We start from the raw sequence: 19,550 nt of genomic DNA, 5'->3' as shown, positions 1-19,550 counted from the left end.
CAAGTTACTCCAATATTTCGATAAAATTTATCATCATCTTCAAGGAAAAGCTACAAAATTTTTACGATGGTGATACAATATAAAAATTATTATGAAAGGTCTCAAACTTACTGTTAGTGAGGTTGGCCGTGTCGAAAAGAATGTTACATTTAAACAATTGAAGCATGTCAATACAATAAACAATTAACTACATTAGGAGAGGTTGACTCCTCACTAGATACAAAGAAGAATATTTATTAAATTCGTTATTCGTTTTAAAATTATGAATTACCGGTAAAGCTTATGAATTTGACAACCAATATTTCATTAAAGATTCTTTTGATGTTTTCTCTACATTCAATAATATAAAATTACTTATCAATCATGTGATGGCTAGCTTAGATGTGGTATCTCTTTTTAGCAATAAGACACTTGTCTCAGACCTATTTATAGAAAGTGGGGACGTATTTGTCAATTTTGTGACATTTATAAAGACGATTTCCTTCAACTTATAACTTTCCTTTTCAATAATACATATTTTTCAGTTGATGGTAAAATTTATAAATAAACTTTTGGTACTCCAATGGAAGCTGAGATTAGCCCGTTTTTGGCAGCATATGTCATGGATGACCTGCTAGATTTGGTCTTACAGGTACTTCCCTTCAATATCTTTTTTCTAAAAAATATGTCGATGACATCATATCCCTTCCTCAAGATGAAATATCTGAGATTGTGGACATCTTCAAGTTATGATTACATACAGTTCACCATCGAAACTGAGAACAACGAATAAAAGGTTCCTTTTCTTGACACTAAGGTTATCAGAATACCAGATGATACTTTACTCATAGATTGGTATCGTAAGCCTATCAGTTCTGGTAGGTTCTTGAACTATTGGTCATATCATAAGCAGTCAACGAAAATTGATTTGGTCAAGCAAATGAAGAACCGCATTCTGCAGATTTCCGATCCTTCTTTTTATAACAAAAATTCAGATAAACTTTTCCAATTATTTATTAATAACTCTTACCCAGATTTTCTACATGAGAAATTTTCATTTACAACGTCAACCATTAACGTTCAAATCAACAATAACAACCAGTTGGATATAAATCCTTTACAGTCTGACAATGTCACAATTGGCTGATCCGCCTCCAGTTCCTATACTTTCCTCTTCTTTACCATACATTAGTGATATGACACCTAAGTTATGCAGAATTTTCAAAGATTTGAATGTAAAAATAGCTTTCAGAACCATATTCACCATTATTAAATTATTTTCAAAACATAAAGATAAAACTCTCAATAACTTTCAATCTCAATTCATCTATTGCATTCCATGTTTAAATTGTGATACGGAATATATTGGTCAAACGTCAAGATTAGGTACTCGAAGACAGAATCAGTTCACATAAGAGTGATAGTAGATTACATCCTGAGAGATGTGCTCTCAGTAATCATGTCTCCAAAGAAGGTCATAAAATGGACAACAAGTCAACTAAAATTTTATCAACAGAAAAAAATACATCTATAATCAAATAATTGCCTTAATAAAAGATCAAACATTGATCACCTCAGAGAAATCTATGCCTTTCTATTAGATATTGACAAAAATCTGCATGATTTCCGAACCAAAAATAATTCTGGTTTTTCATTAATATATTTTAATAACATTTTCAATATTTTTGTTTTTTGAACAAATTTCCAAACTCCTCATGGCAGGGTTTTACTTTCATTTAACAACACCTCTTCACTTGTTTTCCTTGAGACTAATGAGAGTGTTGTGAATGAGTTGTTTCAAACTGAATTACATGACAGCTGTCATTGTCAAATGTTTTTTGTCTCTCTCTCTTTGTTCTTCAACTACATGGCTTTCACAGGTAATTCATAATTTCAAAATAAATAACGATTTTTAGTAAATTTCAATTCAATATTCTTTGTATTCAGTGAGGAGTCAACATCTCTTAATGCAGTTAATTGTTTATTGTATTGACATGCTTCAATTGTTCAAATGTAACATTTTTCTCGACACAGCCAACCTCACTAACAGTAAGTTTGAGACCTTTCATAATAATTTTTAAATTGTATCACCATCATAAAAAATTTGTAGCTTTTCCTTGAAGGTGATAATGAATTTTATCTTAGAACGTGGAACGTCTTCGACTTGGAAGATTCGTCGCAAGTTATTTCCCACTACGAAAAGTAGAAATTAATTTCGTTTGGTCGATCCGACCAACCGATAGACCGGTTTGCGGATGATTGCCCCATCATCAGTACCAGGCCTGGTCTCTTCAGAACGGTGTGAACCGTCTGAGTATCAAGACCAAATGTCATCGTCAGTTCATCCAGGTTTGGAGACCAGCTCCACTACCCTTTTGGCTGATTGTTGGTCTTGAGAGGGACCAATGGGTTCATGACTGATTGGTGACGGCATGAAGTCCTTAGACATCAGTGCCGCCCTTCACGGGATACCCCTACCTGGCTAGGGTGGGATGGATGAAAAAGTTATTCATCCGTTAACGGGGGACATGAGGGCCTCATTCGACAGAGTGTCGTGGCCTTCTATATCGGGAGGGGTCGTCTACAGCATAATCTGTGGCTTCCCTAACTAACGGGTTTTCATGAGTTTCCGTTTTTACGAAAACTCTCTCATTCCTCGACTGGATGGACTGCCGAATGGAAGGCAGCTGCAAATCTCTGCGGATGGCTTCATTCCGCACGAACCAAGGATCATTCACAATCATCCTAATTATCTTATTTTGCAACCTTTCCAAAATGGAAATGTTGGACGGAGCCGCTTGTCCCCAGACGCCTGAAGCGTACATGATGACAGGCTTGAACATCGTGTTATAGATCGTGATTTTGTTTTTCATACTCATCTTTGATTTTCTGTTGATCAGAGGGTACAGACTGGCTATACGACCCTCGATCTCAGATTTGACGTACATAATGTGCGGGTTCCAAGTGAGCCTACGGTCTATCAAAAGGCCGAAGTACTTTAACCGCGCTTGCCAGTCAATCTCCCTTCCAGAGATTCTCACTTTTCTGTCCGGAGAAGATAGTAATCTTTCCATGGTTATCGCCTGAGTCTTTTCCGGGTTTACTCAGATCTTCCAATCGAGGTACCAGCGCTCGAGGTCGTCCAATGCACGTTGCATGTAGACGACGCCGAGCTCTCAACCCATTAAAGATGAGAGAAGAGCCGTGTTATCGGCGTATCAAGACCAAATGAAAATAATTCCAGCTAGTCATAGAATCTCTCTGCAGTTGATTCAGTGGGATGTCCATTGCGCCACCTGCATAGTGGGAAATAACTTGCGACGAATCTTCCAAGTCGAAGACGTTGCACAGGTGCCTGATGGTTTCACTTCAACTCTCTGCGTGGCATTAGCTGGGTGGGTTGTTTCTTTTTCCGTTGGGTATCTGCCACACGTACTTTCAAAGTTGTAGGTCTTCATGAAAGGAAAGGGGCAACCCTTTGGTTGGTCGATCCGACCAACTGATAGTCATCAATACCGGTCATGGTCTCTTCAGAACGGTGTGAAACTCTCTGCAGTTAATTCAGTGGGATGTCCACTGCGCCACCTGCAGACAGAGTCAGGAAGCAACTCCACAAGCATACTCCGGGGTGGGAGTCAGAATTATGATTAATATTCCGCAGAGGTGCATTATGACATGCTCAAGGTTGCCCCTTTCCTCTCATGCGCGGCATTAACTGGGTTAGTTCTTGTTTTTCCGTTGGGTATCTGCCACACGTACCTACAAAGTAGTAGGTCTGTTCAAAAATCATTGTCAATTTTTAATAATTTCGAACAAAAATAACTTCATTATTTCAAACAGATGACCCTATATTTTTGTGGTCTGAGCAATATATAATTCAATTCTTTCATTTCACTTCGAGGTTCCCTTTACCTTACCTTCATAGTTTTTTGAATATTGGCCTTTTCAAATAGTAGTTCTTATTACAGTGCATTCTTTGAATCAAGATAGCTTTGAAACATTTATTTGATTTGCTCACAGACTTCTCATTGACAATAATTGTTATGCTTCACTTCATCGAAAATATTTACTGTTCACTGAAATGAAGTTATCATTTACTTTCATGATCTGAAAGTAGTTCATTAAACAACCTATAAATTTTTTATTATTCAACTGAAATACTGCATAACATTTGAAGCGTCACTCTTCGAAAAACAGCTTCCACTCTCCCCTTCATATTTTTCAATATGGTTGGAGAAGTGTTTCAAAACTCATCCTTCAAGTATCTCCATAGGAACAAACCAAGGCAATTCAAATCTGATGGTCTCGCTGACCAATTTTGTGGTCCTTTCCTACCAGTCCATTTATTCGGAAACCACATATTCAAAAACATTTTGACACTTAATTTGAAGTGTTTCGCAGCTTCATTTCCATATGCTCAGACAGATCATCTCGTAAATATTGTAAAAAAAAAGACCGTTAAAGTTTCCATCAAGAAGTATGGTCCTATAACTTGTGTACCTGATAGTTCCTTCCCATGCGTTAACAGACAATCTATTCTGGTGATCAAGAGTGCAACACTATGATAATAGTGTATAATAATAATGTGGATGATTCCGCTCTGAACATTTTTTGGCATTCACCCTCGACGCCAAGAGGCGTCACCAATCTCTAAACTCATATCTATCTGCTCTTGAATAGGATACGTTTTCATTTTAAGCAGTGATAACTCAGTGAATGTTTTGATTAACGAAACACAATACCTGTCAATAAGAATGTTTTCAACAAGTTGAATAAGTGTCGTTTCAAAGATATCTTGATTAAAAAAATACATTGAAATAAGAACTACTATTTGAAAAAGGCAGTATCTGAAAACTAGGTTAGGTATAGAAAACCCCAGAATAAAATGATATATATTTGAATTTCATATTGTTCAGACCGAAAAAATACAAGATGTTCTATTTGAAATAACAAAGTTATCTTTGTCCGAAATTATAAAAAAGTGACAATGATTTTTGAATATTCTGTATAATATGGGAATATAGGCTGTCACGGCTGGCGTTAATGTATTGGTTGGTTTCCGGGTTTTGCCGTGGTTTTCTTTGATTAGAATCTCCAATCTTCAATGCTTGGTCAGAATTGAATTGGTTATTGTATAAACGAAACAACTCCACTTTTTGGTCAAAATGAAGTGTTATATACATATTTCAGATGATTAGTCAGTGCACCGTTGAGTCTATAAAGGAGACAAATCCGATTTACTATATGAACATTAAAGCGTCACAAAATTTTGGTTGAGTGTATAAAGGAAATAAATCCACTACTTGTTCCCTTCATACACTCAATGTGAGGGCGTTGCAAGCGGACTTTTGACAGCAACCAGTAGTAATCATTCTAAATTATTATTAGTATGCATTAGGTATTGACTAAAGTAACATTATTTTGTTGTTTTACGTGAAACTACGTATTATTTTGTAATGATGAGAATATGCCATATTCCAACAGTGATAGTGGAGAACCACAATGTAAATGAAAAAAAGGTGTTCGAAACAGTGAAAAGGATAATAATAATGTTCGGATTCAAGCAAGATTATTTGGGCAAAAGTACACAAGTCAAAAAGGAATCGAAAGAGCTGCAAAACAAACAGGGCCGGACTGTAGGTAAGGATTCCATTGATTTAAAAAAGTTTTTCAAATTTGATCAGTCAATCAGCCTTTCTGGTAATATTAAATTTATTTAAATTTCAGATGTAAAAGAAAATGTATGGAGATGTTGTCACACGATGAAAAAATAACGATTTTCAAATCGCTTTACTGTGGTAAGCCCAAAAACGAACAAGACACTTTTTGATGGGTCTTGTGGATGTTGAAGATATTAAAAGACGTAGGCCAAAATATCCGGAACCAAAGCAGAATCGTCGAGGTAATTTCAAATATCATGTTCTGAACGGAAGCGTGCGACGTGAAGTATGTAAAAAACCATTTCTGAGTCTTTATGCTTTATCAAGTAAAGCAGTTTTCCGTCTGACTACACTACTTTCGAATTACTCTAGACCCACTGACAAACGTGGTCGTCATGGTAATCGAAGTAATGCTATACCTGATGCTATTATCTGTAAAATCCATACTCATATTTCTGCATTTCCGACGAAAGAAACTCATTATGGTAGTAAACCATTAAAATACCTTGAATCGACCTTAACAGTAAAAAAAATGTATGAAATGTTTTGTTTGGAAAATGGAGATCTTGCAAAACGCGTTAAGTATGAATACTACTTGAAGCAGTTCAACGAAAATTTTGGATATCGGTTTGGTAGACCACAAGTAGATGTCTGTCCAACATGTGAAGAGTTGGCAGTGAAACTAAAATCACATGTGTTAAACGACAACGCAAAGCGTGTGGCTAGTGCAGAACTAATAATACATAAGAGACGTGCCTCAAAGTTCTATAAAAAAATTGAAAATGTCCGAGATTTGTGTGCCCAAAACCAACATATCGGTGCGATTGTTTTCGATTATATGCAGAATCTGCCTTTACCTGATATGCCAGTAAACGATATGTTCTACCTTCGAAAACTTTGGCAATATGTTTTTGGTGTCCACAACTTAAAAACCAATGATGCTACATTTTACACATACTTTGAAGGTACCGCCAAAAGGGGTTCAAACGAAGTTGCAAGCTTTCTGAAAGATTACCTAGATACAATACCAAAACAGATTACCGAACTACATATCTTTAGTGATGCTTGTGGCGGACAGAACCGCAATCATACTATTATTAGATTGTTATCAGCTCTCACCATGCATGGAAGGTTTACCGAAATTCATCAATATTTTCCTGTTCGTGGCCATTCATTCCTGCCATGTGTGAGGGATTTTGGTCTAATTAAAAGAATAGTGAGACGCCGAGATCGAATTTTCACACCAATGGAATACATTTCTATCATCGCTAATGCAAAGAAAACTCGACCATATTTTGTGGTCAAATTAGTTCAAACCGAAGATATACTAGACTACAAGAGTTGGTGGCCTAAATATTTTAAAAAATCTTGTACAGAAACTACTACTAGGAAGAGGGGAGCAGGGGAAAATCGTCAGAAATTCAGCATTTCTACGTACAAACACTTCATTTATAAAAGTTCTACACCTGGTTACGTCATTGCAAACGATTTCATAGATGGGTTCGTAACATCTACATATAACTTAGCAAAAACTGCCAATAAACCGCAGTTACCTACTGACCGAGCCTACACACAAAAAGTGCCGATTAAGACAAAGAAAATAGAAGATATCGCAAAAATCGTCAAGTATATTCCTGACGAACATCAACCCTTCTACACTCAATTTGAGAATTGGCCCACTACTGCCTTGGAGTACGATTCCGAGTAACAATAATGTATAAGTTGTTATTTAAAATATGTTTTGATATTCTACAGTTTACATTAAAAATGTTCCCATGTTCTGCATCATTGTTTTATTACCTTTATTTGCATTATGTTTGCATGATAATACGATTTATCGTATAAAGGAAACAAATCCAGCTGTTCAAAAATCACCTGTCACTTTTATGTTCCATCTCAGCTCTTTATGTTATACCTCATTGTATTTGGGATGCTTATCCCTCCATTTCTTCCTTAGTGCATTTTCGAGTTGGACTTACCGTTTGTGTGATAAAACATTTTTTTCAATTTTCTCGAAAAGGGACATGTTCCCTTTATACAATCACCGATTCAATTGGAAAGAATGATTTCTATGAATTTCAATTTTATCTAATTTCCAATTGTACCTAACATTTCCATACAAACTTCAATAACTCGAGAACGGTTATAGCTAGGTACATAGTACCTCATATGAAAACATATCAGTTTTTCTTGACCTAATCAAAAGGTTTTTCATTTGATAAAACACAACTTTGATATCCCGCACTTTTTTGAGTCACCCTGTAAACTTCAGAATAATTTCCTTCTACAACACAAATCAATATACATGTAATGAAATAGATAAATTTTCAAAAATATCAATGGTTCAGTGTACAGGAACCGTACCGTATGGGAAGCAACACCCTGTATAGAACATTAACGATGTATTCAGATATATACTTCATCACTTGGGACATCCACCTACAGCCATTGACATATAAGACATTGACATATCTGATATCTGCATTGAGGCTAATTCACATTTTATCAAACAACATCTAGGTACCGTAAACCAATATAGCTGAATATATTCTTCGAAACTGTCCCTTTCCAAAATAAAATTGACGAGTCTTTTTAATTTTTAAAATATTCTTTGGAATTGAAAAGTACGAAACATTCCCAATTTCATTCGATTAATACAATTTTTATTCATTTAGAAGAATTATTGACATTCGTAAATCGAGAAAAGAAAAAATATATCGTGTTTCATTTCTGGCACCAGAAAAACATCATCATCAATTATCAACGATATTCGAGATGGAGAGAATAGATTACTTGTGATTATGAATTACTTTTTGTATACACTGAATCTCCATGGAGATTCGAGAATAATCGAAACATTGTTACTCATTTGATTCAAAGCTTACTGAGTATCCACCTTAAAGTGAAATATGACTAGGGCAATAGTTTTATTTTTTAAAATTGCTAATATTCTCTGTATTATTCCCCAAAATGTTTTCGAAATCAAACCAACTGAAGAGAAAATGTGGAAAAACATTTGCCAATATATAGTAATGGTTACGCTTTCTGCTATAATGTTTATAAACACGTATATTTTATGCAGGGTGAAAATACTATCATATATAGCAAGATTACTGCTAGTGTTTTCATCAGCTTTCGAGGTTTTACCATCTGTATTCATGGTATATTCTTCACTAAGGAATAAAACAAACTGGAAATATATACTGACACGAAATTCCTACCTCAATATCAAATCGCCTCGTTATAGAAATGACTTCATTAAAAAGAAGCACTGTTCAAAATACATGATTATTCAACCTATATATTTGTGTTTCATGGTCATTCATATTTATAGGCACTTCTCAAAGTTGGGTTTTCATCCCACTATAATAATGTTGATAATACCAAAAATATATATCATTCACAGTCTTATGTTGGCCACAATGGTAACTGCTTCCATGAAACACCAACTGAAATGCCTCGGCCAGAAACTGAAAGATTTGATGTGCCCACCTAGATATGTCAAACACACACCTACCAAACAGAAGATCCTTGACGAAATACATCTCGTACGATGTTCGTATGAAATTATTTTGAAGATGACTGATAGCTACAATGCAATCTTTGGAAATTTCATTTTCGTAGCGATATGTAGCATGATATTCAGGATGTTAACAACGGTTAACTTCTTCTGTTTCCTACGGGAATTTTACGTCAGGAGTGGACTGTCAAGTAGAGCAATTGCCTGTCTCATCATATTAGCGGTAAGTTATGGTCATTATCTCAATTATTTTTAAAACAATTCTTGATTTTTCATTTTCAACAAAAAAATCTGGGAGGCATTCGAAAAAAACAAGAAAGCAACTGAGTTAAAATTATGTGAAAAATTTATGGATGTAGCCGTTACTACGTGGTAGGAGATCATAATGAAAAGATAAATTAAAATTTCTATGTTTTTCACCATACTATAGTAAAAAACTCACATTGATAGTTCAGAAACAAATTGAAAGAATAAACTATTCCGATAAAACCACTTACATAGAAAAATTGAATCGAACGAAAATCACTATACTGCAAATATCATGAAATTCAAACATGTGATATATGAAAGTGTATTGATATGATATCAACAGTTATCTATGAAACAAGCAAAAATGAATGATGTATTGAATTTTATCGGGTTCATCAACATTTTCAATATTTTTCAATTCCGAGTTGGGTATTTCCTGAACATATCAATTCGATTATAATAAAAGTGTCTCTTTGTTCCAATTGAGTTCACATCTCATTTCTTCTCATCTTGTAAATTCGCCAGTTAGCTTCATTTCGACTATGTTTGTATACACTGAACTGTTATCCTTTCATCAATTTTTTTTTACAATTCATTGTTATACAAAAGGTTGATCATTATTACGAAACCTCAAAAATTTTATTAGAGTCGTAACACATTCATTGTGTAGGTTATTGTTCTCAACCTCTATCAAGCATAACCTCACAATGAATTTGTTTTTTATGAGTTCCATTCATCTCATCTCTCATACTATTTGTGAAATCAACTGAAATTATATTATGGTCTATTAGTATTGGCTCATCATGAACATTGACATTTTCGAAATCTGTGAGAGCTGTTGTTGGTAGTTTTATGTTATCATTCGTACTACATGTTTCACGTAATATAAATTGAGACAATTTTTATATTTTGAAACATAAAAATCTCTGCTCAGTGAATTTAGATTGAAATTTCGAACCAATATAATTCAAATACTATTGCAATAGGTCTTCGCATAGTTCACTGGAATATATGAAAAGTCCCACATCAATGAGCGAATAATTTTTTCCATCAAAAATGATATTGAATATTACTGGAGTTTTTTCTCAACACCAAGTCGTTATTTTAACATCTCGACACGTGTTTCGATCACCAAGTGATCATCTTCAAGAGAAAGAATAAACTAATCATACTTATAAAGCTACCCTTATTTATACTATACAGGTATACAGGTATGCCACGCATAAATTAAGGTATCTACTTGTTCTAGGTACCTGTGTCTTGAGTGTCTTAAATCAATTTTACAATTTGCCTTATCTACTTGCTTGTTTCTTTTCTGAATACAAGAACGTGCAGGTATAATCCTGACAGTTCACATCACTGTGGACAGCACAGACGTGCCGTGTTGAATTTTCTAGTGCATCGTCTTTTGACTTTTCCTCTATCACATGAGAGGTTCACAAAAAAACTTACATTACAGGAAATAGCATCCACTAACGGTTTCTAGAGGGGTACTGTAGATTACGTAATGAGGAAGCTTAGGTAAAGAATGAGCGAAATCTCCACTTTTAGAAAAAACAAAAACCAAGATAAATATATTTCAGTTCCATACCACCAATACGCGAAGAACTTTGGAAAGATTTTCAAGGAACTAGGTTTGAAGGTGGTTTTTAAAACAAATCATACATTACAGAGCCTTTTGAGAAGTACAAAAGACATAGTCGAGAACTCGGAAAAGTCCAGAATTTACGAAATTGAATGTGAGGATTGCGATGCAAAATATTATGGATAGATATTGAAATAAGATATGAGGTAAACTCAGAACACTTGAAATATGAAAAACCTGAAAAATCAGCATTCGCCCATCATAATTTGCAACAGAACCATTCCATAGACTTCAGTTCATTAAGATTAGTTAGACAAGTTAACAACAACAGGCACCTAGATGCCTATAAGAGTGTGGACCACCAATACCTGACAGTATGATAGTATACTATATAGCTTGTTGAAATAATATTTTATTCATTAGATGTACCTGATTATTACATAAGGACACATTGTAAAATCAATTTAAGACAAGTAGATGAAGCAATATGTGAAATTAATTATATATAGCTTAAAACCGTTAATTAGGGAAGCTATAGATTATGCTGTAGACGACCCCTCCCGATATAGAAGGCCCCGACACTCTATCGAATGAGGCCCTCATGTCCCCCGTTAACGGACGAATATATTTTTCATCCATCCCACCCCAGCCAGGTGGGGGTACCCCGTGAAGGGCGGTACTGATGTTTTAGGACTTCATGCCGCCAACATCCCCTCAGACATGAAATCCATTTGTCCTTCTTCGACAAAAATCAGCTGAAAGGGTAAGGGAGCAGAACGAAATGAAGATGCTTGGTCATTATAGCACAGAATATTTCAATTATTAGATTTACTTGACTATTATTTGTGGAATTGGCCGCGGTGGTAGTGCGCCCGACTCACGATCGGAAGATCGTGGGTTCGATTCCTGCCTCGACCAGATATTTTTCTAGAGAGAATTTATCTGGTTGAAGCTGGGATGATTCTGCAACCGTGTTAGGAATCACACGTTAAAAGGTAAGACCTCGTTAGTCCTTAGCACGCACAAGTTTCTCAACTTCTGAGAGTTGTCGTTCGTATGGGGGTGACAGCTGATTAACGGAAAAACAGATTTCAAACAGATTTTTTTAAACAGATTACATAAGGACACATTGTAAAATAATTTATGGCAAGAAAATAAGGCAAATTGTAATATCAATTTAAGACACTCAAGATACAGGTACCTAGACCACGTAGATAACTGTATCTATGTATGGTATACCTGTATGGTATAAATAAGTATAGCTTTGGTAGTATGATTAGTTTAATATTCCTCTTGAAGATGATCACTTGGTGATCAAAACACGAGATGTTAAAGTAAAGATATGTTATTGGGAAAAAACTCCAGTAATTTCCATTACTACACCAAAGGTTTCTAACAGTGCATTATAAATTTTGATATTCATTGATTCGCTAACTTTTTGAGTCAACTTTTATTGGAAATTCTCAATTTACATGTTTTATTAATTTTTTTTATGTGACTCCAGCATCATTCAATGCCTCACTTGTGCTTGAGTAGATTTCAAATAATTTGTGTTTTTTTTCCTCACAACATTGAAATTTTCTACTTCATAACATTTTTCAAAGGCAGAAGTTACTATACGTTGGTTGATACTATAGTTGCGGATATTTCTCACAACGCATATAGAGTGGAAAACATTAGTTGTGTTGTGATAACAGTCCACAGGACAGTGAACCAAAATATTATTTTTGAAAACATGCAGAATTGGACCCGTGGGTTGGGCTACCAATCAGGCGCGTCCACAGGTAGCGGATAGAGGAACGGCCAGGAGACTGGGAGCCCTGTCCAAAAAGCCAACGTGGCCTTACGGACGGGGTCGCCGGACTGGTTGGTGGTAGAAATAAGTAAGGTGAGGGGAACCAAAACTCCCCAAAAGCTTTTGCGAAACATTGAACCGTGGACCAGCCTACCCAAGCTGAGGAGTGAGGAATCGTGCCGACAGCTGAATGACCGCAGGGTGATATGCGGTTACGAACGATCCCCTTGAGGAACCGGGCGGAACCTCATTGTAATCAACTCTTTCCCTGCTACCCATGGAAAGACACATGAATGAAACAAATTGAAAAACAGACACAGAAGAAACAAAAACCAATCTCGAGGCTGGACAGAAATGCTCATCTCAAGCTATGGCGGTGGTTGGGAATGAACATGATTGTCCACCCCAATCTACCGCCTGGAATTGGGCTGTATATGGCAGATCACCTCGTGATATAAGACAAAGTCCAAGGCGTAAGAGCATTTGCGGCGCCGAGTCCAAAAGGAGGAAGATAGCGATAGAGGCCGGAGTGGCAGCAACTATAAGTGCGCCCTCCACCTTCAACAGCAAGGGCACTTCCTGCGGTGGGCACTAAGAGCTCCGCCTTGAATAAAGGCAAGGAATCGTCTGCCCCTGCAGGAAAACGCCCTTACTTGAGCACCTCCATGGAGGAAACCTCAAGTAGGTTCAAGAAGCCGCGCAACGACATTAATGTTGCTGCACCTTCCACCTTCACGAAGGCTGCCGTGATACACCTCAAGGTTGCTAAAGAGAGTGTGTGGCGAGTCTTGGCCTTCACCTGTCAATATAAAGGAAATGTCACCTTCCTGGTAAGAACAGAATGGACGATGACCTAGGAGGACAACCCCTAGGGAGTATGTACAATGGGTCACATGTGGCCTAAGTGCGGTGGGTCTACACCCCTCCCCACTCTACAGATACAGATGCAGAATTGCATTCTGACATTCTTATGAAAGTATATCGATCATAGCTATGTTTGTCTAAAAATCACTTCCCAGCAATTTCATATGTAAACGGTTCGAATAAAGGCTTCAGTTTTCAAGTTCAAGAGTGTTTTTTAGACATCAAAAGAAGCAAGAATGATAATTGCTTGATGTTAGAATATGCATGAAAGGGATCCAATTCACATATGTCGCCTTCAGTTTTTTCGAATAACTTATACAAAAAGAATTTTGTATGACAGAAGTCAAGGAATGGATCCCTGAGATTTGGTGGGAGTAATAATATTCAGCAGCAATCAAGTTGTTTCAATCAAACACACAAAAATATGAAATATTTGCTCTTCAAAACATTGATTTGAAATTGATTGAACGCCATGAATAATATTATATAACAATATTTCAGTCACACCTTTTCAACATCTTATTTTTACAGGTTGGTATATTCTGTATCATTATTTCTTGCGACGAAACAATAAGAGAAGCTAACAAAATTACAAGAATCTGTTACAACATACAGGAAAATGACTTTTTTGAAAACGAAAGTGAGATAGAAAGAGAAATTTCAGATCTGATAGAATTCGTCAAAACTTGCCCAGTTGTCTTCGAAGCGGCAAAGTCCATCGAAATAGAGAAGAGTACAATTCTGCATATTTTGGGCATTTTGACAACCTACTGGATAGTAATATTGCAGTTCAACGGAATCAAGTTCCAAAATTGAAAGATCACCAGTTTTTGTTCACAATAATGAAGTTTTCACGAGATTTCCATTATTTATGTCATGGGACACACCACCGTTCTGAAAATTCGTTCGAGCATATGCAAGAAATAACTGTCTCGGAATAGTTTGCCTAAATAATGAGCTTCATTAACCCGATGATTGAATTTGTGCAAATTCAAAATTTGAATAAAAATCTTCAGAAATATATTTGAGCTCTTCTCGAATAGAACGAAAATAATTATCAGTTACTATTTAGATAATAATACATAAAAAGGGAGGTACTTCCAGGAAAACATGGAGAAAAAACAATTAACTAATTCTGTCTCGCTCTCATAACTTTTTTTTTTTACTGGAAATGTAGAATTTTGGTGATTCTGATTGTACCACAGGAAGTACTGATTCAATTTCCACATGAGTATGGGAGAAAATGAATTATTTTTCAGTGATCATTATTACCTGGACAATATTCCATTTCCAAAATAGTACTTCGTAATATTTTCCTATCAATAGAATGTTTCTATGTGAATATATCAACTTATTAAAACTGGTCAACGAAAATAAAACAAATAGCCAAATAATACACCCTACGCCATCTGTGAATAATTCTTCCAACATATAACATAAGCCTGCAAATAATGAAATCTTGATAAAAACACCAAAAATACCAAACATAAAAACTAGCCAGCCTACAGAGTACAGCTAGCGTGTCATCTAATAAAACCAACACAACAGACGATCAACGAAAACAATTAAGGAGTCCCCAAAGCCCGTGAAATCCCTTGCAAAAAAACCATAGGTATAAGAAGAGACAGGTAATTGAAAAGGCCGCATCTAATAATGTTCAAATTTTATTCAATTCTTTCTGATGTATTCAATAGAAGCTTTCCTTAAGAAAAAAGCTGAAAAACCCTGGTAGACAAAGGGTATCAAAATTTCGGCAAAAAATCTACGATCCCTGCATAGAACATTTGTCAGTGAAAATGAAACATTCATTTCTTTTTATAACAAGAATAGGTCCATTTATAGAAAAACCTTGGAAATAGCTAAAAAGGTATACTATAGGAACAGAGTAGAAAATGCAAGTCACAGGCAAAATGAGAGCTGGAAAATTGTCAATGACTTGAGAGGTAGAAACAACTCTGCTCCTGTGAAAACAAATTTAGAATGCAACGATATCAATGAATATTATTGCTCAGTTGCAGAAACTGTTTCTAAACAGATTATTTCATCAAATGATCCACTGATTTATTCAAATCACATCTCTGTTTCTGAATCATTCTTTTTCACGCCTACGGATACAGTAGAGATGAAACAAATTTTTAATGAAATTTAAAATGAAAATGCATCTGGGTGGGATGACTTATCTATAAAAATATTTTCACATCTACCCGATTCAACTATTATGGCACTAGTTGCATCAGTAAATGTTTCATTTGCAACATATTTAAAAAACGCAATAGTAATTCCAATACATAAGGGGAGTGATACTGATAATCCCGCAAATTTCAGACCAATTTCAAAGTTACCCACACTTTCAACAATAATAGAGAAACTCGTGAATGAAAGAATGATGGCCTTTCTGAATAAGCATAATACTATTAATTCTACACAATTCGGATTTCAAAGAGAGAAAGGAACAAATGATGCAATTTTCAACCTTCTTCAAAAAGTTTATCTGAATCTGAATGATAGGGAAGTTGCAGCAGCAGTTTTCTGTGATCTGACAAAGGCTTTCGACTGTGTTAACCATAAAATTCTGTTACAAAAAGAAATATGGGTTTAGAGATGTAGTAATCCAGTGGTTTGAGTCTTATTTATCCGGACGAACTCAAAGCGTATATCTTCGAAGCAACTTATCACACAAATCAGAAATTGAATGGGGGTACCTCAAGAATCAGTTGTTCTTTGACCCACCCTTTTCTTAGTCTATATAAATGATCTAGCCTCAATTAATATTTCCGGAGAGTTCACTCAATTTGCAGATGACACCACAATACTTTGGCATGATAAAAATGGCACACAATTGCATCAAATGATTGAGAATGATATTAGTAAAGTTAAAGATTGGTGTGATGCTAATAGGTTGTCTTTCAATATACCAAAAACTAACATCCTAACTTTCAAATGTAATCTTCAAGAACTTCATATAAGAAATCAGGTGATCAGTTATATGTCGGAAACAAAATTTCTGGGTTTATATATAGATGATAAATTGAAATTCGAAAGTCACATTGAAAAACTCAGAAGAAAATTGGCATCAGGATGTTTCGCAGTAAGAACCATTCCATGTGAACTTGGTGTAGATATGTCAAAAAGTGTGAATTGTGCTTTAATCGACTCACATCTGAGATATGAAATCTGTTTTTGGGGATCATGTAGTCAATATATTTTCAATATGATTTTTGTCTTGCAAAAACGAGCAGTAAGGTGTATGTGCAAAGCTGAATTCCGGGATTCTTGCAAGCAACTCTTTATAAAACATAGAATTTCAACACTTCCTTTTATTTTTATCTTAGAATCAGTATGTCTCATGCATAGCAAATTTAAAAACGAAACTCATAAGATGTCTCAATACAACACAAGACAAGCACTAAATATAACCTTACCAATTCCAACATCGACACAAATAAAAAATTCCATATTTTATAATGGTAAAAAAGTATTCAATCACCTACCAGATGAAACTAAAATTTCAAATAGCAAAAACAATTCAAAAGTACCGTAGAAAAACTTCTATTGACGAATGCTTTCTACTCATTAGATGAATTCTTTCTACTCATTTAATGAATTTTTGGTTTTCAATAATCAAATACATGAACATGAGACAAGATCTTATAATAATTTTCATATATATAGAACTCACACTGGTGGCGGAACGAAAAACTTTTTCTACAAGGTACTACGGGAATTTAACAATTCACTAAATGCCATTAAAGAGAAAAATACTGTAAGAGGGTTTAAAAGTAAATTATTGGAATTCCTAGAGCGTTAGTTAGTTGGAAAATATGTATATTATTATAGGTTACTATATCAATATTGGTTTTCAACATTGGGTCTTATAAATTGTATTTTTTTAATATTTACTTTTTATCTAGTTTTTATTCATTATTGTTATTATCTATATACATTTTTGGCACTGTGGAAATTTAAATTGTTAATTAGTTATTATGTCTTGTAAGATTAGGATGTATCCTATACTACTACCTAAAATTCTACTGTATGAACTTTTAATGTGTGGAATTCGACTTCATTATACATTATTATTCAATGTGTTTTATTGATAGTTATACATTATTTATATTTATATTGAACTTCATTTTATATTTACCCCTGTTTGTTGTTAATATTCGTATAAAGCAATTTTTCATTGTGACAATTTCAATATTTTATGTACATGCACTGTATAATTGCACATGTTGTTGTTGATGTGTTTTAGAGTTATATATATATATATAAAAATATGTGATAATTTTTATTATTTTCATGTACTCGTATTTTATATTTTGTTGACCAGTACGAGGATAATGTATCAAACTTCCTGTGACTCAAATGTGCGTTTATCGTATTCCAATTATAATTACTATCAGTTTTTCTACCTTACTATTTATCATATCGATAGATATCTAAAGGTGATTGTTGTGTCGTTTTGTTCTTTTATTTTGTAAACGACTTTGTCGATGAGAATTATGTTCTTCAGACAATAAAGTATATTTTGATTTGGTTTGATTGATAATATAAAAACATTCCTCAATTATGGATATTTACACGTTGGTCGCCAGTATAGGAACACTACAAATAGACACCGTCAATAGATTCGATTGTGAAGAATGGAAAAAAACGGAGATATCATGTTTCTTCAAAATATCGTTTCCTATTGAGTATGTTAGGGAGTTGTACAATCCAGCTTTTTGGCCAGCTGGTGCTGCAGTGCAGAGGTTCACTTTCCCAAGAACAAATTTTCACGACACTCAAATACAACAGAAAAAAAATTGAATGATTTTTCGATTCAACAAGACCTGTGGGCGCTAATTCATTTAAATACCCAGTCTCTATACAATAAAATTAACTTAATTGACATTTCATGTGATGAAAAAAAACCGAACATATTGTGCATAAACGAGCATTGGTTAACAGACGACCAACTAAATGTAACATTAATTCAGGGCTATATAGGGCTATATACTCCCATGGAGGGAGTGCCACCGATGTGAGGAATAATGCATTCCTCTGTAAAGTAATAAATTACATAAAACAACTCTTCATTGAACGCGTTCTAGAATATTCAGCAATCTCAATACAAATAACAACTAGCATAATTACAATTTATAGGCCACCGGATGGTGATATTAAACTATTTTTCACTATACTGGACCAAATTCTACAGTTTTCAAATGAGAAGTTCGAAAAAACCATAGTGTGCGGTGACCTAAACATAAAAATGGATAACAAGGTAAACAATATAGACATTAAGGAATGTTATCAGTTGAAGTATATGGTGAATGAATACATCAGAGTTGTGACAACTACCAGAGGCAACAGCTGTTCATAAATTGATTATATAATGACAAATATATCAAATAATGCCGAATGTAAGGTATCTGACCCGGGATTCTCAGACCATTATGCCCAAGAACTCACTTGGCAGACTGCAAATGATAACAACAAAATTAACGAAAATTACATTCAAAAACGAATAACAAATGAAAATACTATTTTAATAAAGAACCACTGAATTTATCAAAATCAGACGATATAAATATAGTCTACAAGTTGTTTTGGGATCACGTGAGAGACTGCTTCGAGATTACACATCCGTTTAAAAAAAATAAACCAAATACAAATAATACAAAAACAAATTTTATTATTTCTTGAGAATTGAAAAGTGAATTTAATGAACTGAAACACCTAAATTGGCTAAAAAAGCAGCAGGATAATGAGAATATCCATGATTACTATAAAAAAAGCTAAAAAACCGTAAATGAAAAGTTTGAATCAGTAAAGAAAAATGTATAGCAATCTTATATTGAATGCTGAAAACCCTACAAAAAAGAAAGTTTTCAATAACGAAATCACCATCTGCTT

The 19,550-nt window shown here is 34.7% G+C and overlaps 1 protein-coding gene across 1 annotated transcript; it reads left to right on the top strand.

The window, feature by feature from the left end:
• Positions 1-7,672: 7,672 nt before the first annotated feature.
• LOC141486772 (uncharacterized) lies at positions 7,673-18,181 on the top strand. Its single transcript, XM_074185299.1, has 2 exons — positions 7,673-9,382; positions 14,184-18,181. The coding sequence occupies exons 1-2, from the start codon at positions 8,549-8,551 to the stop codon at positions 14,466-14,468; spliced, it is 1,119 nt and encodes a 372-aa protein (XP_074041400.1). The 5' UTR covers positions 7,673-8,548; the 3' UTR covers positions 14,469-18,181.
• The last annotated feature ends 1,369 nt before the right edge of the window (positions 18,182-19,550 follow it).

The sequence above is a fragment of the Leptinotarsa decemlineata genome, unplaced genomic scaffold, assembly GCF_025532065.1.
Source record: "Leptinotarsa decemlineata unplaced genomic scaffold, Ldec_3_MD MMD2_tig00026369_RagTag_RagTag, whole genome shotgun sequence".
Taxonomy (NCBI): Eukaryota; Metazoa; Arthropoda; class Insecta; order Coleoptera; family Chrysomelidae; genus Leptinotarsa; species Leptinotarsa decemlineata.
Note: the sequence above shows the minus strand (reverse complement) of the source record. Positions and strands in the feature narration are given on the sequence as shown.